Source organism: Galeopterus variegatus, unplaced genomic scaffold (genome assembly GCF_000696425.1).
Source record: "Galeopterus variegatus unplaced genomic scaffold, G_variegatus-3.0.2 Scaffold3145, whole genome shotgun sequence".
NCBI classification, from domain to species: Eukaryota; Metazoa; Chordata; class Mammalia; order Dermoptera; family Cynocephalidae; genus Galeopterus; species Galeopterus variegatus.
In genome coordinates, this window is record NW_007729256.1 from 113,436 (window position 1) to 137,042 (window position 23,607).

A 23,607-nucleotide genomic window follows, 5' to 3' on the forward strand; every position below is an offset into this window, starting at 1 on the left:
GGGAGAAGGCCAAGGAACACAGGAGCACCCACGTACCATATACAGAGGCCGGCTACACTGCTGGACACAGTCCGTGTAGAACACCATAGCGGCTCGCCGGAAAATCCCCAAATCTGCTGATGACACAATCGCATGGTAAGAAGGCTTAGTCAGAGAAAATACAAATACCCTGAAATGGCCCAAACTTTTGGGGTGAGGATAACGTCATCTTTACTTCATCGAAATGGTGCTTTGCACCTAATAGGTGAGCAAAAAATGTTTGCTTTAAAAAACCGTGTTGTCACGGAGGGGATGCCATATCCACGCATCACGCAGCAGAAAAGCAAGCAAGACACACGCTAGTAACAGGCATTCGCAAGGAACGTGGGTGGCTGGCCGACCCTTACTCTGTCTCCTTCAGCTAAGCTTCATTTGCTTACAGATTATTCTGGTGGTGTTTCCTTGAACACAAATGTTATGGGACCCCTCAAATCCACCTTAAAACATCTGTTTTCCCTAGTGGATGGTAAATCTTAGCTTGTAAAGGTTATAATCTATACTCCTCAACCATGTTATAAGTTAGTAATAATTGAGCCAAGAGATTGGACTCTACTAAGCATGTTCAGAAAGTCTATCTATAGATGATAATCAGAGGAATGTAAGTTAAGATGGGGAGAAAAAGACAGGAAAGCTTTTAAAAATACAATCCTTCAAAAGGATGGTATGAAATACAGTGAGTGTACATGTTGTAAATGTCACATGAACAGAGTCAGGGTCAAAGGTGGGGCTGTCTTTCTGTGAGTAGTCCATACCACAGACATCAAATGCAAGTTTGGGTCTTCCCAAAACAAGCATTTCAGAAAGTGTGGGTCTCAGCTCTGCTGTGAATGCTGCTTCTCTTCAAGGCTGCCCCTGTAGTCAGTTTGACCAGGAGGGAGGGGCTGGTCCATGTGACAGCCCTGAGGAAGCCCCCAGCAGGCTGCATGGGAGCAGCCTCCCTCTGGCTCTCCCCTCCCACAGAGCCTGCCCCCCCTGGGAGGGGGTGTTCAGGGAGCAGAGCTGCACAGCTGCCAGGTGGGTCACTTTGATAAGGAAAGAATCTAGACACTTGGGAAGGGTGGCTGAACATTACCTGTGTCAGACACATCTGAGTCAGTGGGAAGCAGAGAAGAAATGAGAAAAAAAAAAAAGATTTGTAAGAAGGTGGCCAAACAGGTAAACAACTGGTCATTTTATTTTTTCTCAAAATGGGTGACTTTAATTTTGTTTTCTGATTATAAAAGTAATTTTTGCTCATTACAAAGAACACAAAATCTTTCTGCTTGTCTAAAACATTCAGAAATTTACTATTCCTCTAGTGAATTAAGACTTTTCTCTTTCCCTGTCAACTTTTGTGCACCACTTGCAATTTATAATCCGTCCTCTCTTGTGAACAATTCCTGGGGTCCTTTACCAGGCTCTGGGAGCAAGGGACGTAGTAGTGATCTGGACAAGTAGCTCTATGGTTTTCTGTCCTACTTATGAAATGTTCTGTCTCATTACTGCTGCCTTTCTGGTGTCCACATTTATTTTCTTGTGCAGCCTGAGGACCACAGAGAAGGGGCATGTGATGAGAAAGCAAAGGCAGCTCATGAAGTGGGTAGAGAGACAGGAGTTGGCTGAACCACTGTCCACTAATCCAACTTCCTGCTTTTGGACTAAGTTTATTTCATTGTCACAATGAAATAGCAAGATTTCTGATTAGCTCTCTAAGTCTGTACCCACTGGGGGAAGACTCCTTGTGTACAGACGTGAAAACTGCTCTGTTGGACTGTATGCTGGCTCTCTTCCTATTTGCCCTTCCAGACCCACTGCCACTGTCTCTCTTGCACCTTGCTGGGGGCTGACCTGTACGGAGCACATCCCTTATGCTCCATGGATTTGGACAATGGGGAGTCCCTGCAGGAGACTGCAGGGACAGAGGAAGGCGTGTGAGTGCAGAGGGTTTATTTCCCTGATGACCTCCCTGTGAGGTTGTCTCAGGCCAGTGTGTCTGTCAACCAGAGGTCACTGCTCCTTTCAGAGTGGCCTCCCCTCCATGGCTCTCTCCTTCCACATTTTGGTAACCACTTCCTCTCTGTCCTTTTGGGCTTATGGGTGGTAAATGCTTCACTGCTACTAGCCCTCTATGTGTTAGTGGTCATTACCATTACCTATATCTGTAGTCAAGTTTGTTTTTCCAACTCTGAGAGAAACCAGAACAACAATGCTCCAAATTATTTTCCTTTGGAAAGTTTAGTTTGTGTGACTTTGCTCACCTTTAGTCTGGAGGATGGAGCATGACCAGAGTGCCACACCAAATGTTCTACACAACTGGCTCTGATAACTGGGGGACTTGGGGGTACACTGGCTGTGTTAAGGCCAAGAGGAGATCTACTGGCCATGCCCAAAGGGAAAACCAAACTGTGAAAATGAGTTGTTTTATTAGGTCTTCTAGTCTTAAAGGCCATTTGTTTACGTAGAACTGCTCTCAGACTTGGGCAGGAGGGGTCCCATATTTTAGAGGGCCCTCATTCCCCCATGAGAGAGGAGTCTGCAAGGCAAGGAGACTAATCTTTCCTCTTCTAGAGCACATTCTGAATTCCTGGACCCCAAATTAATTTCCCAGATGGCCTTAAGCCTGCTCTCGGAGCCTGAATTACCCCTTCCCTGGACTATCTTCCTGAGGGCAGATGGCGTCAGTGTGTGTACTTGTAGAAGCAAGGAATGGCCAATGGTGGGTATTTGTGGGGGATGTGGATGGACACTGGATGTTGGGCAAAGGTGTCCATGTGTACACCTGTGAGAACCCTTAAGATATAGGACAGAGCCAGAGGTGGAAAGAAAAGAGTGGCAGGGACTAGGGACCAGATCTCCTGCATAGCTATGTTCTGCAGGGTTCTTTTGAGGAACTGAGAATTCTAAATTTGAAACTGGACCTTCTAGGTAGAGATGAAAGTACATTATATTTACTAGTTTGTTGGTCTTTCATCTCTCTTCCTCCCTCCTTCCCACCTTACTTCCTTCTTTCCTTACTTAGTCTGCTTCATAACTTTAAAATTTTAACATACATGATATGTGGCGTTTATTTGCACTCCTGCCCTGGGCTCTGCAAATATTAGAGGTGAGCCTAATTTTATATATAATGATTTGTTTTGAAATATACAAAAGAATATTTAAGCCTGACTTCTTGGACCTTAAAATTATTTGTGAAATTGAAATGCTCTAAAACACCTTGAACCTGCTCTCATGTATGACAACTGACCGACAGCAGATCGAAAGCTGATTTCTGTAGAACACTCAGTGCTCCCCGATAAGTTCACATTGTCCGAAGGAGCACAGCAGGTGGCCTGTCTCTAAGATTGGCAATTTGGTCTCAAAAGATTCCAGCTCTGGGATTTGGAAATAATGCATAGTTCATGCTTGATGGCTATTTACACATGGTTAGAGAAATGCTCCTTTTGAATGCTGCAAAATGAAAAATGTTCCTCTAGGTGGAATTAATGGTATGATGATCATACCACTCTCCAAATGCACTTCCAAAGTTTGGTGGATTATAAAATGTTTGTGGCTAGGAGCTGGAAATATGCTTCAGCTCTGAGGTATGACAAGCTTAGTTGCTCAGCTGAAAATAGACTTAGTGATAACAGTTCATTGCAGTCCTACCTATAAGGAGCTCTTGGAGAGAATATATGCTATTAAATATAGCACAGAATGCAGAGCACATGTTCGTGGTGACCAGTCACACTTTCACTCAGGATGAGTGAAGACAATATCTGCTTTCTCAGGGCAAGTTAGTCCACGTGTTTAGTATAGAATAACAGGTGACTTACCTATCTTGAAACGACCCATGTAGTAGATCTGGGTGCTGAGGGCCAGAGAGGACAGAATATGGATTGCAGAGAAGATGACCCAGAACCACACATCATTTTTTCCAAACACCTGGGAGTAAAGATGGAAGTTACCTTCATTGTTTTTTTTTTTGTTTGTTTGTTTGTTTCCCAGAGAACCGACTAAATTTGTCTGTCTCTCATGTGTGAGGAGTCAGAAACTGAGCTGTGTGTGCATTTTGTTTTCTCCCCCTTCTCAGAACTCACAGGGATCATACTGCACAGCGGGCAGGGAAAAGAATGCCCACCTGGACAATAAAAAAACAAACAAACAAACAAAAAAACCGGAAAAGGGCAGAAATAGGAGCAGCAGTGAAGGACAACGGACAAAGGGCAATGGTTCTAAAGTTGGAGCTAATGCTCTTCAAGTAACCGAACAACCAACACTTGCCCACGCACGTTTGCAAAGCAGTTTCTGTTATTGAAGTCAGTCTCCCCAATTGGCTTGCACATCTCTATCAGATCTCACATGAGTCAGCCCCCAGATTTATAGTAAAACTATCCAGTTTTTCGGGTGCCTATTATATTATTAAAAATAACCAGCTAACAAAATAAAAGTGTGCCACGAATGGACCAGTGATGAGAATGTCATGAACAGAGAATTACGGTTAATCCAAACCCGTTCACCTGAGGCCAAACAGACAAACAAACAAAGCCTCCCGAGAGAGCCGGACTGAAGGCAGGTGGAGGAGACGCACCACTCCGAGGACCGTGAGCGTGATGACCAGCGCGAAGGAGGCGTAGGCGGAGTAGGCGCTGGCGTTGATGTCCGGGTGGCGGGTCTGATAGAGCTTCAGCATGCAGAGGCCCGCGATCATGTACATGAAGGAGGTGTCTGAGGACCCAGAGGACGAGCCGAGACAACCAGGATTCAGTAGGTGACAGACAGAGGACACTTTCTAGATTTTTCTTTAGCCTCTGAGCACCCCCGCCCCTTCAGTGCATGGAGCGTTTGCTGCCCTCAGACTGTGCGGAGACCTCCTACACGTCAGCCTCCGTAGGTACATTCCATAGGCAGACCCCGCCTGCTCCACTTCTACACCCCCGCCCCCCAAGGCTGTTCTAAGTTCACAGGAGAAAAGCATCTGATAGGGTAAGTAATCGACTATCCCCATTTGCAGGGGTATTTGCATTTTAAATGCTGGTGTTCAACAATAGAAAAAGAATCCCCAATAGTGATTGTTTAGGCAGTGAAACAATGAAATGTGTCCCAGGTGGGTGCAGAAGATTGTTCTCAGCACTCTGAAATATAACCATATTGATTGTTTCACATATATAGCTTTATAGCCTAGAGATGAAAACTAGCTAGAAATTTAAAGTAGCTTAGATGCATTAGAATTATGGAAATGCAAATTAAAACAACAGTGTAATGCCTCATATTACTCAAAAATTTAGGAAAAAATTCAGGCTGGCCAGTTAGCTCAGTTGGTTAGAGTGTGGTGTTATAACATCAAGGTCAAGGATTCCAATGTCCTTACTGGCCATCGGGGGGGGGAAAAATAGCAAAATAGTTAAATGTCTAACAATTACAAGTGTTCGTGATGATGTGGGGAAATGGAAACTCTCACACAGCTAGTGGGAGTGGGAATTAATACACTGGAGAGAAATGTGGCAGTTTTTGGTAAAATGAAAGATGCTCAAACCAGGTGACTCAAAAATTTTTCTTTCAGGTATTCCAGGAAGCATCTCTCACATGTGCACAAATAAATATATATAAGGATGTTTGATAGCAAAATATTGGCACATCTAAATGTTGTTCAATGGAGGAATTGATAAATGTGACATTTTTATTAAAGAATGTGACAATTCTTAAAAATGAATGACATGTCCTTGATTCAATATTGATAAATCCTGAAAACATATTGTTGAATGAAAGAAGAAAGTTGCAGAACACAGTGTGATAAATTAATATTAATTTACTACAAATGAAGTAAAACTATAAAAACAAACCAGGATAAATATCAAATTAACTAACCATAGTTGTTGCCTCTGGGGAAGAAGGGAGGGGATTCAGTTTGGGAAGTGGTTCAAAATAGGATCTCAACTTCATCTTAATGTTTCATTTCTTAAAAAGTAGATCTAAGGCAAATATTATTTATTTATTTATTTATTTTCCTTTTTGTCTTTTTTACTGACCGGCAACGGGATCGCAACCCTCGGTGTCGCGCCCACACCGCGCTCAGCCAGTGAGTGGGAACTGGTCTCCACATGGGATCCAAACCCCGTCGCACTCCCAACCGGCACACTCTCCAGTGCGCCACCGGCCGGCCCAGGCAAATATTTTTTAAATGTTGACATTCATTCATTGTGAGTGGTGAATGATTTTGTTCTTTGTAGTTTTCTCTGTTAAAAATGTTTCCTAACTAAAAAATATTAAATGTGCCATAGAATTTCTGTCTTGTTCTAAGTTAACAGCCAGAGACCTGAACACAAACACAAAAATGACTGTTTTAAAAATCCTTATCCTTGAGTGTGAAGGACATTGTTAATTGCTTACCAGCATTAGCCCCTCCCTTCTCCCTTCTTAACAGCATCTCAGTACTAACTCAAAGTCTAGCCCTTTTCAATTTAGAAATGCACACCTCCTTCAGGAAAGCTAACCCTACCCTTTGCTCCAGGGGTGGGTCTGATAGGTTTATAGGTAATCCCACCCCCTTTGCTGATTGCTGCAGCAACCCAGGCCTGAGCTAACCGGCACTTAGGGAATGATTGGAGAATGGGCTCATGACTGTATAAGCTATTGAAGTGTGAGGAACATATTCTGAGGGTTTCTTGAAAAGAAGTTCCTTGCTCTTGAGTGATGGCTCCCGGAAACCATCTTGCTGCCTTCTCTGGAGTTGTGGAGTGGATATAGGAAGCCAAGTCCTTCTATAGGTACTTTAGCCACTATGAGGGGAGATAGCCTGAGGATAAAACCAACATACAGGCTGGGCACAACCAAGGGGCTCACAGAGAAATGGAGCCAGAGCCATGGGATAAGCCAGTCACAAGCCCTTTCTACCTCTGGACTTTCAGATAGTGATCTGATAAATGTTATTATTCAATCCAATCTGAATTGGGTATTCTATTACTTTCATCACAAAGCAGTCTAACTGCTCAATTAGGCTAAGTTACACTGATGGACCTTTCTAGAAGTCTGTTGGTGAGTTCTATCTGACTTGCTGCCTAACTCTTAGTCTGTTGGTTACCTTCAGATCTAGCCATGGGATCATCATTCAGTATTGAATGTTTTCTAGTCTAAGCGGTGACCAGAGAGAAAAACTGGTTCAACACATGGAAACCATGCTGTGTGGCCAGGTGCTCTCAGATTACTTCAGCTGACAGAAAGTGCCATTTAATTCTTGCAAATATGACGTTGGCATTTTTGGGAGGGTCCCAGGATAAGACTCTTATAACTGAAATCTGTGCAATAGATATAAATTCTGATTACCGAATTGGAAGTTGGAGTAATTAGGGCAGACATGGTAACAAGCACTGAGCACCCCTTCCATTATCAATGCGATGCCCATGGCATAGAAGAGACCAAAGTGTTTGGGAATCCCGTACTCCTGAAAAAGGAGAAAGGGTGGTCAATAGAAAGGTACCAATTAGTGACATATCCACAGAATCTGGAAGCCCATGCTTCTGGCCTTATGTGGTTCATTACACATAATATATCATCACACTATCCAGCCAGGTGTCCCTCCCCTTTGCAGATCTTGTTTGGAACCATAACCCTTCCTACTATCCACCTCTCCTCACCATAGCAAAGATGTCTTTGGCTTCCAGTGCTCTTCGATGGAGAAGGTCCCGGTGCCAGACTATCAGCAGGAAGAGGAAGCCCAGAAGCACGTGGCCCAGGTTGCTGAGAATGTTGTTGAAGGCACTACAGGGATGAGTTAGAAATCATGAGAGAGTCAAGGCAATCAAAGGGACTCAGAGGATGAATGAATGCACAAATGAGTGAGTGAACTCAGCGTTCAGTGTTTTCCACCACTAACATTTCCATACAATTCCAGGATAGGATAATCATCAGAAATCATCTTTAACCTAACTCCTTCATTTTAGGAGCTTACTCAGCTTGTGATGACGTGTCTGTTTCCTCTCAGGGATGCCAGCTCAGCATCCCTAACACCTGCCCAACCCTCTATTGTCCCAATGGCACTGGCAATGTATAAATCCTGGGAAAGAGAGCTGCTGCAAAGATGGGCAAGCAACGCTGTGAGAGTGAATTCTCATAGACTGATCCATGTTATGTGTCAATATTCAGCTCTCTAATTGTGAATTTCAGGGTTAATTGTCAGCCAATCACAGCCAGCAGCCTTATTTTAGGTAAGGGAGGCTGGTTCAGCTCTGGAGCAAGCCAGGCTGTCAACTCCCAGGCAAATGCTCTTTCAACTTCACCAAGTTCTGGTGGCTGGACCATGGCCTTGGAGGCAGCAGGCCTGGGGTTGAGTCCTGACTTCACTAGCAGCTGAGAGACCTTCAGCAAGTCCTTACCTGTCCAAGCCTTAGTGTCTTCAGCTAAAAATGGGTCTAATAATAATGTCTATCTCATGAGGTTGAGGGATTGGATGAGACAATAGACTGTTAGCTCATGCATGTGAACAAATGCCATCACAGCTAGGGACCTGACTTTTTGGTGGCTGGCCAGTATGGGCATCCGAACCTGTGACCTTGGTGTTATAAAGTTGTGCTCTAACCAGTTGAGCTAAGTGGCCGACCCTGGTACCTGACTTTTGAAAATATCACTGCCCACTTTTAAGCAGGTTATTCTTAGGAGTGTTTCCTGAAGCCCTCATACAGGAACGAGAGAAGCATATCTGTTCTCAATGTCTTGGTTTAATTCCTCTTTACCCTTAATTGGGGTAGTTTTCCACAGTTGTTTTTAGTATTTTTTAAAAACAGAAATCACAACATTAGACAGAAAGGCATCTGTAAATGCGTTGTGGGCAACCAGAGGATGGGGTTTACCTTAGGACGCCCAAGGGGTGAGCACAGAGGAAGTTGTAGTAACAGATGTCTTGGTTGCCAGTGACATTTACCACCTGTAAAATCAAGAGTCAGAGGAGGAAATGCAGTTTTTCTCTGTCCTCTGAGCCCCACCTGAAATCACAAAGAGCAGGCAGGCAGGCCTCACAGCAATGTGCCGTCAGTGATTTACAATGTGACCAGTGCTCTCTCTCAGCAGGGACTGATCCTTACCTGCCACCTTTCCACAGGCATGTTTCCTTTCAGTGTTACCATCTTGCTTTGAATGGACATATGCTGTGTACCCCATTATGCTGCCTCTAAGTGCAATTAAACTAATTGCGTTTCCTTTGTTATCATAATAAGAGGACTATGAAAGGATGCTAACATTGAGACCTGCCTTTTAGCATTGACACGATATGCCCTATTTTCTAGATTAATGCTAGGGGATATGGAGGTGTCCCATCCTCTGGGTGGAAATGATGACCACAGGTCAGGTAGACATGAGGAGATGTGTGTTCAGTTTTTCATATTTATCACCATCTCTATCAAGAAACTTTCCAAACCACAGCACAGCTGTATCTTCTGACCTGACCTTAAAGTATGCAGAGAATATTCAGATTATAAACAGTGGTGCTCAAACCTCATAAAGCCCTTGTCCTCATTATATAATAAATATGTAATTGACAAAATATTATTAGTCCATTAGCTCTCCAACTTGGTTGTACATTGGAATCACTGGGGGTCTAAACAATACCAATGCCTGGTTCCATTCTCAGTGACTCCAATCTAATTGGTGTGGGGTACAGTCTGGACACTGGGATTTTTAAAGTTCCCCAGGTGATTTTACTACACAGAAAAGTTTGAGAGCCACAGCATTATAAACTCCTTCAGCCTTGTGCTATTCTAAACGGGCTTTCTCAAGTACTGTATAATAAATTCTAGAAAAGGTCACAAAGCGACCCGGACTCTAGGGTTCTATGAAAGAGCAGTTGGGATTCTCAGGTTGTTTTAATAATATTTTTGTTAGTTTATTTTGTTTTAAAAATTTTTTATTTTTATTTTATATTTTATTTTTATTTTAATATTTTGTTAGTTTCATAAAGCCATTTTTAATGTTACAAAAACTATTTACCGTCAATGAGAAGGCATCTAAATTAGACATCAGGTTTCTTTGTTTTGATATGAAACTTTCTTTACTCTACTCATTATCCTGTGATGATCAAAAAGCTCAGACTGGTAAATAACTCAGATGCAGCTGATCGATATCATGATGAAATGAGTGCAAGGTAGTAATTTCAGATTGGTAGAAAAAATAATATGAGGTCCCTTTGTGGTAAAACAGTTGGGAACTAGATTGAAAGGTCAGTTAAAGATGAAGCAATGGAGAAGTCCAATTGGAACCCAAATGGGAAATTAATTCTTGAACTGATCCCAAGTTTTACCTTTCTCTGCAAGACAGAGTGAAGACTTTCCCTACAGGATGGAAGCTGGGGTTCTGGGATTGGGGACAGCACTTACTGTCTGGTAGGTGATGACCAGTTGAATCACAGGCAGTGCATAAAACACAGCGATGGTGATGATATTCCTATGCAGGTAGAAAGAACCAAAAATAGTTGTTTCCAAATTTATAGTAGAATCATTGCTCAATTTTTAAAAAAGAATGCTTTCTCCTCGTAACTCCATAGTTCACTTGCAAAGGTAATTGGAAGCTGATTATCTGTTCCTGTTTCTCCAGTCTTCTTCTCCCTTCTCTTGCATTTGGGTATTTGGCACACAATACCTCACCTAAAGGGGAGGTTAAGGAAGTGAAGAAAAACTTTTCTTGGCTGCTATTAGGTTGGTTGCAGAGAACACTGAAAATACTAACTGAAATGATGTATTTAAAGGTTAATGACTGGCACCCAACAAATATTAGTTTTTTTCCTTCCTCTTTGTAAAACCATTTGTAAACAGTATCAAATCTGCTTCTGGTTTAACCAAATTACTAATGAGGCCTTATCTCTTTAGAATGTCACTAGATTAAAAGAAATCAGAGTGCAAATAATGGGCGAAGGGGTTGTGGCTCTCTTAGATACCTCTTAGTTCCAAAATAATGATCCTGCTATGAAATTCTGTGTGGCCCCAATGTCCTTTGTTTTGCTCTGATATCTGTATCCAAGTAAAAGGGCATCCTTCAAGGGAAAGAATCGGAAGACCTGTCACAGAGGACAATAGTCAGCCGCTGGATTTCTGAGAGAGAGGGGGTCCTTACTAGGCAGCTCAGCCTTTTGGCTTGGTGGGAGGCTGCCTCTGTGTGTATGACCAATGCATGTTTACTTATCATTGGCTGGTGGCATTATCACCTATGCCTGTGTCTCATTAAACACTAAGACTTCACCACATAAATGGCTGTGGTTTTTACAAAGAAAACTTTCATTTTACTTAAAGGAACTATGGTCCTATGGGTCATCTACTTACCAAAAATAAATCTTATATTTTTTGCTGACAATTCTCCGGTCCTTCCTGGACAGATCTGACAGGTAAAGGAACATCTGGGATGCCAAACAGAAAGAGAATGCAAAACTGTACTTGGCTTTTCTTGCATGAGATACGAAGGAGGTCTTTACACATTTCAATTTAATCCTTCACTAGGGGTTAAAGTTATTCAACTAGACTTTTCTTTTAATTTTGCTTTTCCCAGAATCCCTTTATAAAAATTCTAGTATTTTCTTTGGAATAGGAAGGGTTGGATGATGTGGGGAACCTACTGGGAGCATTGAGTGCTTCTTATATCTCAAGAAATGATTTTCCAGCTTTCAGAGCTGCCCACTGTATGATTCTTGAATTATATAGCGGTTGAAAGTGTGTAATTCACCTTCTTTTACTGGATACAATACAATATAGTAAGTATATGCCAGAAAGAAATGAGCTTTATTACTGAAGGATGATATGTGCTGAACCAGGAAGCCTTTCCAGGTACACTCCTCCAGTGAATCTTTTCTTCTATCTGGTTGGATCCCTTCACCCTTTATTGCCCACAGTCAGCCACTTCAGACCCGGAGAGTGTTTTAATGCCCTGCTCTCTTTATTACTCTCACTTTCATCCTTGGGAAAGAAGTGTTAATTAACAGAGTATTGCTTTTAGTCTGTTGTTAGGTTTTATCTTAGCCCTCTGGGAAATTTGACTTCTCCCAAAGGAAAAAAACTTAAGGAAAGGGAGGCATTGCTGAAGTTTATCCTACTGCCAAACTTTCTGCTCTGTCAAAGAGTAAGGCCAGGCAAAAGTAGGTACCTTGGTCCGAACGATGTTTTTATCACTCTCAATATCTGGCATGGTGTCGAAGTCACTCTCCTCCACGGAGCTGTCTGTGTCTGAGTGGCATGGCTGCCCACCATCAGAGGAGGACATCTGCCTTCCAGGACTGGAGCTTGACTCATCTAAAACAGAGACAACTCATCTGCCTTCAAAAGCCAAGAAGAGTCACAGAGCCCATTCCTCTCTGCAAAAAACACAGTGCTGATTCATTCTAGAAAATACTGGGCTGGTTTAAAAGTAACTCCTTACCCATGAGACATTCTTTTTCTCCATTACTTCTCAATGAACTTTTATTTTTCCTCTTCTCCTATTTTTATATTTAATTTGTCTATCTCCAGGGCTTAATACATATGAGAATATAAGGACATCTGCTCTGTTAACTATTTGGATGCAAAAATAAACTTGTGCTTATATTTCATGTTTCATATTTAAAATATGAACATAAATATATATGCAAACACATGCACATAGTTATGTATAGCATCTATCACATATATGTGTAAGCACACACATATCCAGCAGCTATACATTTCTCATAGATAAAGTATATGTATACAGAAATCCCCCACATGCCATATCTATGATTATATAATGAAAATAACATTCTCAGGAAGAGAATCCTTCTGTTCCTACGAATGTTTCCCAGAGCAGATGGGAATTTGTACAGCTTGAAGAGCACATGAGCTGAGCCTACCTTCCGCTTTATTTCTTCTGTTCAGATGGTTTTAAAAAATCCTGTTCTTACAGAACTAAAAATACGTAGCCTGTACTGAACCCACATGCTTCTCAAAGCTACAGAATAATAGGGCAGGAATGCAGGATTCTCAGTCCATCTACCCTGACATTTTAAGAAGCACCATCTCTAGGCCCACAAGAGTCATGGAAGGGGCAGGCAGCTCAATGCACTCCTGCCCTAACAAGACAGGTGTAGGGTTTCTATTCCTTTCAGGCCACTTGAACACTGGGGTTTGCCATGTGAATGACTCGGGGCAGTAAGCAGGTTCATCTATGAAGTTAGCCAAAATGAAGGATTGTGAGGCTATGGCCATGTTCACCTGCAGCACTGCCTTAGTCTTCTGATCGCCCTTACTCCACTGAAACCTGAGAAGACTCGGGGCAGTAAGCAGGTTCATCTATGAAGTTAGCCAAAATGAAGGATTGTGAGGCTATGGACATGTTCACCTGCAGCACTGCCTTAGTCTTCTGATCGCCCTTACTCCACTGAAACCTGAGAATGAAACAACCGGTCAATTGATGTCGGGCTCCCTGTGACACACCTTTCATGCCCTAAACTCAGGTTGGTTATAAAAAAGTCCCTGGGGGTCTTGGTAGTTGATGGCAACCATTGTAGGGAATTCTGTCCAAGTGTAGCTAGCAGATCCAAGAAACAGAACAACAGAACTGGAGAAAGTTAGAGCTGGAAAGAACCTTCCAGATTGTCCAACCAATTCATTTTATAAATAAAAGTCAAATCTCATAAGATAACTGTTTTGTCTGTGCTCACACTTATTCATGGCTGGAGGTCCCTTTGTATCCTATTCTCTGGACAAATAGGAGATGCTTTCATGAATGGACTCATTGTAGGAAATACCTATTGCCCCATAACTGCTCCCTTCCGGTGTGCTGGCAGCAATGGGATGTGACACCGCCATATTTCCAGAGCCTGTTAAAAAAAAAAACAAAGAGGCAAATATTTTATGTCCAGTTGCTAAAACAAAACAACATGACTTTATTTATTTATTTATTTATTTTTTCCTTTTTGTCTTTTTTACTGACCGGCAACGGGATCGCAACCCTCGGTGTTGCGCCTGCACCGCGCTCAGCCAGTGAGCGGGAACCAGTCTCCACATGGGATCCGAACCCTCGGCGGGAGCGCCGCCATGCTCCCAAGCGGCGCACTCTTCAGTGTGCCACCGGGCTGGCCCCAACATGACTTTAAATAGCTCAGATCATCAGTCCATACTATTTTAAGTTTGATTTTCTTTTTACTCAAACATGGGGGTCACCAAACTCAGCCTTCGAAGGCTGAATCTAGCCTGCCACCTGCTGGTCAATTTTATGGTATATAAATTTTACCTTAATATCCATCCACTGGTCTATCTTGCACGTTGGATAGATATTTTACCAGGCTTAATTTTGTAAAATCACACAGTGGTCAGTTATGCAGATCTCCCAAATATTGGCACATTTCATTATACAATATAAGAATAGTTTTTTTTCATTTTATCATTACACAATGTAAACATTTTTTGTGGCTTCACCAATTTATCCCCAATCCCCTTCCCCCCTCACCCTTTCCCACCTCTGGTGGCCTCTGTTCCATTCTCTCCTTTTGAGAGTTCAAGGAATTATTGTGATTGTTGTATCTTTCTTTTTTGTTTGTTTGTTTGTTTTGAGCTTCAACTTATGAGTGAGGACATGTGGTACTTCTCTTTCTGTACCTGGATTATTTCACTTAACATAATTTTCTCTAAGTTCATCCATATTGCTGCAAATGGAAGAATTTCATTCCTTTTTATGGCTGAGTGGTATTCCATTGTGTATATTTACCACATTTTGCTTACCCAGTCATCTGCCGAAGGACATTTATGTTGGTTCCTACTCTTAGCTATTGTAAATAGAGCTGCCATAAAATGGGAGTGCAGGTATCCCTTTGACATGATGATTTCCATTCCTTTGGATATACACCCAGCAATGGGATTGCTGGATCATATGGCAGTTCTATCTGTACTTGTTTGTTATATCTGTACTGTTATCTATAATGGCTGCAATAATTTACAGTCCCACCAACAGTGTAGGGAGGTTCCCCTTTCTCCACATCCTTGCCATTTGTTATTCTCTGTCTTTTTCATACTGGCTAGTTTATCTGGTATGAGATGATATCTCAACATGGTTTTGATTTGCATTTCCCTGATGCTTAGTGATGTTGAGTATTTTTTCATGTGTCTGTTGGTGATTTGTATATCTTCCTTTGAGAAATGCCTATTCAGCTCCTTTGCATTTTTTCATCAGGTTACTTGTTTTTTTTTAATGTTAAGTTGTTTGAATTCCTTGTGTACTCTGGATATTAATCCCTTGTCAGATGCATAGTATTTCCTACCATTCTATAGGTTGTCTTTTTGCTCTGTTGTTTCTTTTGCTGTCCAGAAGCTTTTTAGTTTGATATAATCCCATTTGTTTATATTTTCTTTTGTTGCCTGTGCTTTTGGGATCTTGTTCATAAAACCTTTGCCCAGTCCTACTCCCTGAAGTGTTTCCCCTATATTTTCTTTTAGCAATTTTGTAGTTTCAGGTCATATATAAGTCTTTAATTCATTTTGAATTGATTTTGGTATATGGTGAAAGGTACATGTCTAATTTCATTCTTCTACATACAGATGTCCAGTTTTCCCAGCATCACTTATTGAAGAGGCAGTCCTTTCCCCAAGGTATGCTTCTGTTGCCCTTGTCAAATATCAGTTGGTTGCGAGTATGTGGGTTGATTTCTGGGTTCTCTATTCTGTTCCATAGGTCTGAGTGTCTGTTTTTATACCAGTACCAGGCTGTTTTGGTTACTACAGCTTTGTAGTATAATTTGAAGTGAGGTAGTGTATAATGCCTTTGGCTTTGTTTCTTTTGCTCAGGATTGCTTTGGCTGTTTGGAATCTTTTGTTGTTCCATATGAACACCAGGATTGTTTTTTCTATTTCTGAGAAGAATGTTATTGGTATTTTGACAGGGATTGTGCTGAATCCATAGATTGCTGTGGGTAGCATGGACATTTTCACAATGTTAATTCTTCCAATCCAAGAGCATGGAATATATTTCCATCTTTTTGGGTCCTCTTTAATTTGTTTCAGCAGTGGTTTGTAGCTCTTATTGTAGAGATAGTTTACCTCCTTGGTTAAATTGATTCATAGGTATTTTATTTTTTTGTGGCTATTGTAAATGGGCTAGCTTTCTTGATTTCTATTTCTGCTAGTTCATTATTGGAGTATACAAACACTACTGATTTTTCTGTGTTGAACTTGTATTCTGAAACTTTACTGAAACCATTTTCAGCTCTAAGTTTTTCCTTAGAGGTTTTAGGTTTTTCTTTATATAGGATCATGTTATTTGCAAACAGGGACTGTTTGACTTCATCTTTTCCAATCTGGATACCCTTTATTTCTTTCTCTTGCCTGTTTGCTCTGACTAGTACTTCTAATACTATGTTAAATAAGAGCAGTGAGAGTAGGAATCCTTGTCTTGCTCTTGTTCTTAAGAAAAAAGCTGAAAGTTTTTCCATCATCCATTCAGGATGGTTTGGTGGTGAGTTTGCCTTATATGACTTTATTGTTTTGAGGTACTTTCCTTCTACACCTAATTTTCTGAGGGTCTTTTTATCATGAAGGATGTTGAATTTTGTCAAATGCTTTTTCTGCATCTATTGAGATAATCATGTATTTTTTGTCCTTGCATTTGTTGATGTGGTGTATCTCATTTAGTGACTTGTGTATGTTGAACTATATTTGTATGCCTGGAATGAATCCCACTTGATCATGGTATATAATTTTTTTGACACATTGTTGTTTGCTGTTTGCTAATATTTTGTTGAAAATTTTTGCATCTATGTTCAATAGAGATATTGTCCTGTACTCTTTTTTTGCTGTTTCTTTGTCTGGTTTTGTTACCAGGGTGATGCTGGCTTCATAGAATGACTTTGGGAGAATGGCTTCTTTCAATATTTTGGGATAGTTTGAAGAGAATTGGTATTAATTCCTCTTTAAAGGTTTGGTAGTAGTCAGCAGTAAAGCCATCCATACTTGGGCTTTTCTTTGTTTGGAGACTGCTGGTTACTGCTTCAATCTCATTGTTTTTTATTGGTCTGTTCATGTTTTCTGTTTCTTCTTGGTTTAGTTCATTGTTTGTATGTGTCCAGAAATTTATCCATTTCCTCTAGGTTTTCAAATTTGTTGGAAAATAGTTTATAATAGTCTCTAATGATTCTTCATATTGTGATATTGGTTGTAATGTTTCCTTTTTCATTTCTGATTTGTGTTTTTTGGGTCTTCTCTCTTTTTAGTTAGCCTAGCTAATGGCTTGTCTATTTTGTTCATCTTCTCAAAAAACCAACTTTTTTTTCATTGATCTTTTGTATTGTTTTGTGGGCCTCTATTTCATTTAGTTCTGTCCTGATCTTAATTATTTCTTTCTGACTACTAATTTGGGGATTGGGTTGTTCCTGTTTTTCTAATTCTTTGAGGTGTAGTGTTAGGTTGTTTATTTGAAATCTTTCCATTCCTTTGATGTAAGCATTTATTGCAATAAACTTCTCTCTGCTTTTGCAGTCTCCCACAGGTTTTGGTATGATGTGTCTTTATTTTCATTAGTTCCAAGAAATAATTTGACTTCCTGTTTAAGTATTTCTTGGACCCACAGGTTGTTAAGGAGCATGTTGTTTAGTTTTTATGTACTTTAGATAGTTACCAGAGTTTTGTTTGTTGTTGATTTCTAGTTTTAATCTGCTGTGGTCTGAAAAGTTACTTGAAATGATTTCAATTTTTAAAAATTTGTTGAGATTTGAATTGTGACCTAATATGTGGTCTATCTTGGAGAATGTTCCATGTGCTGATGAGAATATGTATATTCTGTAATTGTTGGATGAAATGTTCTGTAGATACCTGCCAGGACCAATTGGTCTAAAGAGTGGTCTTAATACTGTGTTTTTTCTGTTGCCTAGGTGGTCCATCTGCTGCTGAGAGAGGGGTTTTCAGGTCCCCTACTATTACTGTATTGGGGTCTATCTCTTTCTTTAGGCCTAATAGTGTTTGTTTTATATATCTTGGTATTCCAGTGTTGGGTACATATATATTTATGATTGTTATGTCTTCTTGCTGGATAGATCCCTTTATCATTATATAGTGGCCTTTGTCTTTTTTTAGGGTTTTTGGTTTAAAGTCTATTTTATTTGATATAAGAATAGCTACTCCTGCTCATTTTTAGTTTCCATCTGCATTGTATATTTTTTCCCATCCCTTCACTATTAGACTATGTGCATCCTTACAGATGAGGAGAGTCTCTTGAAGACAGCATATAGTTGGGTCTAGCTTTTTAGTCCAGTCAGTCAGTCTGTGTCTTTTAGTGGGGAATTTAATCCATTGACATTTAGGGTTGTTATTGAAAGGTATTGTCCTAGCATTTTATAATTTTTCATTTGGATGTTTTAAATATCTTTTGTACCTTTCTTGCTCTTTTATTGTTTGTCTTTGATGTTTGTTGTTTTTTTGAAGTGGTAAGATTTAGTTTCTTTGTCTTTCTCTTTTGCATTTTTGTTCTACCAGTCGGTTTTGTTCTTTCTTGTATATTAGTGGTAGTGATTATTGTGTTTTTGCATTTCAGATGCAGGACTCCCTTGAGGATTTCTTCTGGGGCTGGTCATGTGGTGGTGAACTCCTACAGTTTTTGTCTGAAAAATACACTATTTCTCCCTCATTTCTGAAAGATAGCCTTCCTGGGTATACTATTCTTGGCTGGCAGCTTTTTTCTTTTAGTATTTTGAAAATACCATCTAATTTTCTTCTGGGCTATAAAGTTTCTGTTGAGAAGTGTGCTATTAGTCTGGTGGTAGTTCTCTTTTTAAAGACTTGACTTGACATATTTCTCTTGCTGCTTTTAGGATTCTCTCTTTGTCTTTGAGCTTTGCCAGTCTGACTGCAATGTGTCTCAGAGAGGATCTTTTTGGATTGAATCTGGGGATCTTTGAGCCTCCTGGATGTGAAAGTTTATGTCTCTCCCTATATCTGGGGAGTTTTCTGTTTTTATTTCATTGAATAGGCTTTCCATGCCTTTTCCTTTCTCCTCCCTTTCTGGAACACTCATGATTTGAATGTTTGTGCATTGTCTGTAAGCTCTCTTAGACATCCTTCATTTTAAAAATTATTTTTCCCTTTTTTTGTCCACCTGGGTTATTTTGTAAAGACTATCTTCAAGATCAGAAAGTCTTCTTTTTGCTTGCTTTAGCCTGCTGCTTAAGCTCTTGGTCGTGTTTTTTTATTTTGCTGAATGAATCTTTCAGTTCCAGAAGTTCTGCTACATTATATTTTAAGGTATTAATCTCTTTGTAAATTTCCTCCTTCATATCCTGGACTTTTTTCTTGTTTCATTATGTTGTCTAATGGAGTCTTCTCATATCTCATTGAGTTTCCTTAAGATTATTAATCCTCTTTGTAAATTTCCTCCTTCATATCCTGGACTTTTTTCTTATTTCATTATGTTGTCTAATGGAGTCTTCTCATATCTCATTGAGTTTCCTTAAGATTATTAATCAGGAGGCCTCTGGTCAAGATGGCAGAATAGATGGTCCTCAGTGTCACTCTCCCCTACAAATCAATCAATTTACAACTATTAAAAAGCAATGATAGCCAAGGTGGGGCTGCTAGAGCTCAAGGGAAGAGGAGGAGAGACCTACAGAGTGCATGAAGGCAGGAGAAGCCACAATACGAGAGAGAAAGGATCGCTCCCACCATTTCAAATCCTGGCCGCTTCAAGGCTGGAGCTGGTGAGTGCATGGAGCAAGAACTGGCAAAAGCCACTGCTGTGCCCTTCCTATGAAGTTGCTTGGAGGCAGCAGGGAAGAAGAGGGCCTTGATGGCCCTCAGGCCAGCAAGACCACTAACAGGGTTCCCATGGACCTACTTAGGCACAAGGAGCTACAACAACTGAAAAAAGGAGCCACTCAGAGGCCACTGAGTCATCACAAGGGACTGGTGCATGGCCTGTCCCATGGGAAGTGTTTGGGAATTGGGCGGTAGGGGAGATGGGCCCTCAGGGGTAGCATTGGGACACAGCAAGAACAGCTGATCTGCCCTCCATTTAGCACAGTGTGTAGACTGGTCAGGAATGTAGAACTGCAGGGAGAGCAGTTTACTGAAAAGACTCAGGCCCAGAATAGAGTTTCCACACAACCCAGGTGTACCAGATCTCACGAGACCCAGAAGTACCTACAAAATCAACCATTAAAACCTGAGCTGCACTAAAAGCCTTCCCCAGGGAAGCAGCAGCAAAGCAGCAATTTAGTTCAACCACATGGCTCAAGTGTTGGTCCTCATAGGAAGTTGCCCATTTTAGAAGCAAGCAAAGGACAACAAATTAGTTCCACTGCATAGTTGAAGTGGTGGAAAAAGCAAATAATCAAACACAGAACTGAAAGAAAATACAAAATACCCACAGACCAGAGACAAAGTTTGATATTAACTAGTAAAGGTCTCACTTCACCAAAGAACACCTGTAAAACCTGGAAGGACTGGAAGCCTCCTGGGCCCCCAAGCCAGGGAGAGGGGAGGGCTGGGGGCCTCATCCATGCCCCCTGACACCCAAAATCAGCCCAGCAATGACCACCAAGCCACCACAGGAAGCACCCTGGATCCCCAAACTGGGACAGTGGGTGCCTGAAGGCCTTGGCTACAACCCCCTGACACCTGTACCCTTCCCAGTGATGATTACCAATCCACTGCAGGAAACATGCCAGGCTCCTGAGCCGGGGCAGTGAGGGGCTGAGGGCTTCAGTCACACCCTCCTGACATCTTCATTCAGCCCAGCAATGACTGAGCCACCACTGGAAGCCCCCTGGTCTACCCTGCATGAATGAGGGTGGTGCCACTGGCCTCAACCATGACCCCCTCCTTCCTCCTTCTCCCACCCTATTTCCTTCCACCTTCCTTTCTCCCCCTCCCTCCAAATGCTCTAAAATAACACCTTAGAATGTAAAAACAGATGGAACCAGGGCCAACCCCTCCTCCTGAAACCAGCCATGCCACTGCTTCCATGGGGCCCGCCTGGGGTCCCGAGGCTTGGAGCTGGAACTGACTCCTCCTCCCGCAACCAGGCAAGGAACACACTAAAAACACCACTTCCACGTGACCACAGCCACCACAATAGCCACAGCTGCTGCAAAAGTGGTCAGATGCCACAACCACTATGCAGATGGTCCACCAGCCACTTGAGTGCATTGACACAAGGAGAGTCACCAGCAGAGACCAAAGAAAAGAAAAGAACATCTCTCTCCACAAAGCCCATTCCAGAGTGATAGAAACATCTACTCTATGATAATAGTGGGGGACCTGAACACATCTCTCTCAGCACTGGACAGAGCATCTAGGCAACAAATCAACACAGTAACCATTGCCCTTTCAGAAGGAGAGAAGAAATATAGGGTCATCAGAGGTGGGAATGGGGAGGGAAGGGGGGATGGAGACAGATTGGATAAGAGCATAAAGAATAAGTAGAATTTGTAATAATATATATGCTAATAATATTGATTTTTCAACAGATGTCAATGTTGAACCCCCAAAATATGTATAATCAATTATGATTCAATTAAAAAAATTCTATATAATCTTGTAGGAAGATAAAACTATGGAGACAGTAAAAAAAAAAATGGTTGTTGGGGTTAGTGTGGAGGGATAGATAAATAGGTAGAGCACAGAGGATGTTTAGGGCAGTGAAACTATTCTGCATGATACTACAGTGTCAGATTTATGTCATTATACATTTGTGAAAACTCAAAGAATGTACAACACCAGGAGTGAACCTCAATGTACACTATGGACTTTGAGTCATAATGATGTGTCAATGTAGGTTGATCAATTGTGACAAATATAGCACTCTGGTGTGAAATGACTATAGTGGGAAGGTTGTGTTTGTGTAGGGACGGGGGGTATATGTGTTATCTCTGTACTTTTCATTCAGTTTTGCTGTGAACCTAAAACTGCTCCAAAAATAAATTTATTATTTTTTTTAAAAAAGATTACTCAGAATTCCTTTTCAGTAATTTCAAGGGTTTCCTGTGCTACAGGGTCTGGTATTTGAGAACTACTGTATTTTTTTGGTGGTGTCATATTGTATTGTTTTTTCATATTTCTAGTATCTCTATGTTGATGTCTGGTCATCTGGTGGAGCAGTTGCTTCTTCTATTACTCTGGAGTGGGCTTTGAGGAAAGAGACTTCTTTTTCTGGTCTCCGCTGGTGATTCTTTTTGTGTCAGTGCAATTGAGTAGGCAGCAGGCCACCTGCATGGCAGCCATGGCTGCTAATTTTGTGTTGAGCCATGCTTACAGTAGCAGTGGCTACAGTGGTGGCTGTTATGGAGCATCTGCTTGGAAGTGGTGTTTTTGGCATTCGTGTGCTCCTGCCTTCTGCCAGGTGGTGGGGGCTGCCCACAGCTCCTTGCAAGCCAACTTTGTAGGCTTTATCATGTTTTTAAATACCTTCTGTGCCTATTCATTTTCTTTATTAGAAAAATAATTAAATCCTAAATTTGAAACCCTTAGCCAAGTGGTGGGTGACAAATCTAATGGTCTTGGAGACTCAATTTCCTTTTGGCAGTTTGGCTAAGACTTGGCTTAGCTGGACACAGCTTTTGGCTAATGCAGATATCTCAGTAGATAAGACTGTTCCAAGGTCCCTCAGAATACAGACTTTGACCTTCAGAATGCATTCTCCCCAGCATTGTTGCAATTGTGAAGAGAAGTCCCATGATAGGCCATCTGCAAACTGGATACCAGTAGCATGTCTCAATTTAAGTCTGAAGTTGTCAGAATCAGGGAAGCCAGTGGTGTCCTTCGTGTAAAACCTGGAACCCCAAAGCTGAAGAGTCTCAAGCTCTGATATCCGTAGACAGCGAGAAGAATTATCACAGCTCCAGCAGATAGAGTGAGAGATACACCTTTTTTTCTGTTTTTTGTTCTTTCTGGGCACCCCCAGCAGATTGGATGGTTCCTGCCCATATCAAGGGCGGATCTTTCCCACCCAATCCACTCAGATTCTCATGCTAACCTCTTCTGGAAACACCTTCAAGGACATACCTAGAAAGATAGCTTTGCCAGGTTTCTTGGTATTCCTTAATGTAATCAAGTTGACACTTAGAATTAGCTTTCACACTAGACTTGGAGATCCCTTGGCATATTTCTTATTATTTAGAGAAATTAGGTGTCCCCTGGCCTTTCTTGGGCCAACCCATAACTATGTAACATGGTGCCAATTCTATTTATGCTTTTCATCCAAATTCATGGTAAAGAAGCAGAATACTCTCAGGCTCTTAGGTATGAAAGATCAAATCTTTTGAGCACAAAAACAGTGTTATGTAAAGATGTCATGTACTATTCAACTGACTCTTTTTGAGTTAGGGCAGATTTGGTCATAGTTACAGCACACAGCTTTGCTGGTTCTTCTGCTACTGCTCCTATTGATTTTAACAAGTACTACTACTATCACCACCACCACTAGTACTGCTACTAAGGCTTTTTTTACTATTACTACTGCTGCTACTGCTGCTGCTACTACTACTACTGCTGACTAATGTTTACTGAAAACCTACTGTGTGTCAGACACTTTTAAAAATTCTTTCCAAGAATTTACTTTTCAATAACCCTAAGAGGTGGATACTATTATTATCACCATTTCAAAGATGATAAAGGGAGGTGCTGAGAGATCAAGTAATTTGTCCTGAAACTC

At 41.2% G+C, this 23,607-nt stretch overlaps 1 protein-coding gene across 1 annotated transcript in view; it reads right to left on the reverse strand.

Annotated features, from left to right (window-relative positions):
- Positions 1–23,607, reverse strand: part of SIDT1 (SID1 transmembrane family, member 1) — a 100,375-nt gene that overhangs the window by 10,260 nt on the left and 66,508 nt on the right. Inside the window, exons 11-21 of the mRNA XM_008584096.1 lie at positions 13,727–13,798; positions 12,112–12,257; positions 11,298–11,371; positions 10,359–10,425; positions 8,841–8,914; positions 7,629–7,752; positions 7,318–7,435; positions 4,586–4,722; positions 3,831–3,939; positions 1,112–1,126; positions 37–113 (exon numbers count right to left, since the gene is read on the reverse strand). Of these exons, the coding sequence (XP_008582318.1) occupies positions 37–113; positions 1,112–1,126; positions 3,831–3,939; positions 4,586–4,722; positions 7,318–7,435; positions 7,629–7,752; positions 8,841–8,914; positions 10,359–10,425; positions 11,298–11,371; positions 12,112–12,257; positions 13,727–13,798 (1,013 nt within the window). The remainder of the gene's footprint in view (positions 1–36; positions 114–1,111; positions 1,127–3,830; positions 3,940–4,585; positions 4,723–7,317; positions 7,436–7,628; positions 7,753–8,840; positions 8,915–10,358; positions 10,426–11,297; positions 11,372–12,111; positions 12,258–13,726; positions 13,799–23,607) is intronic.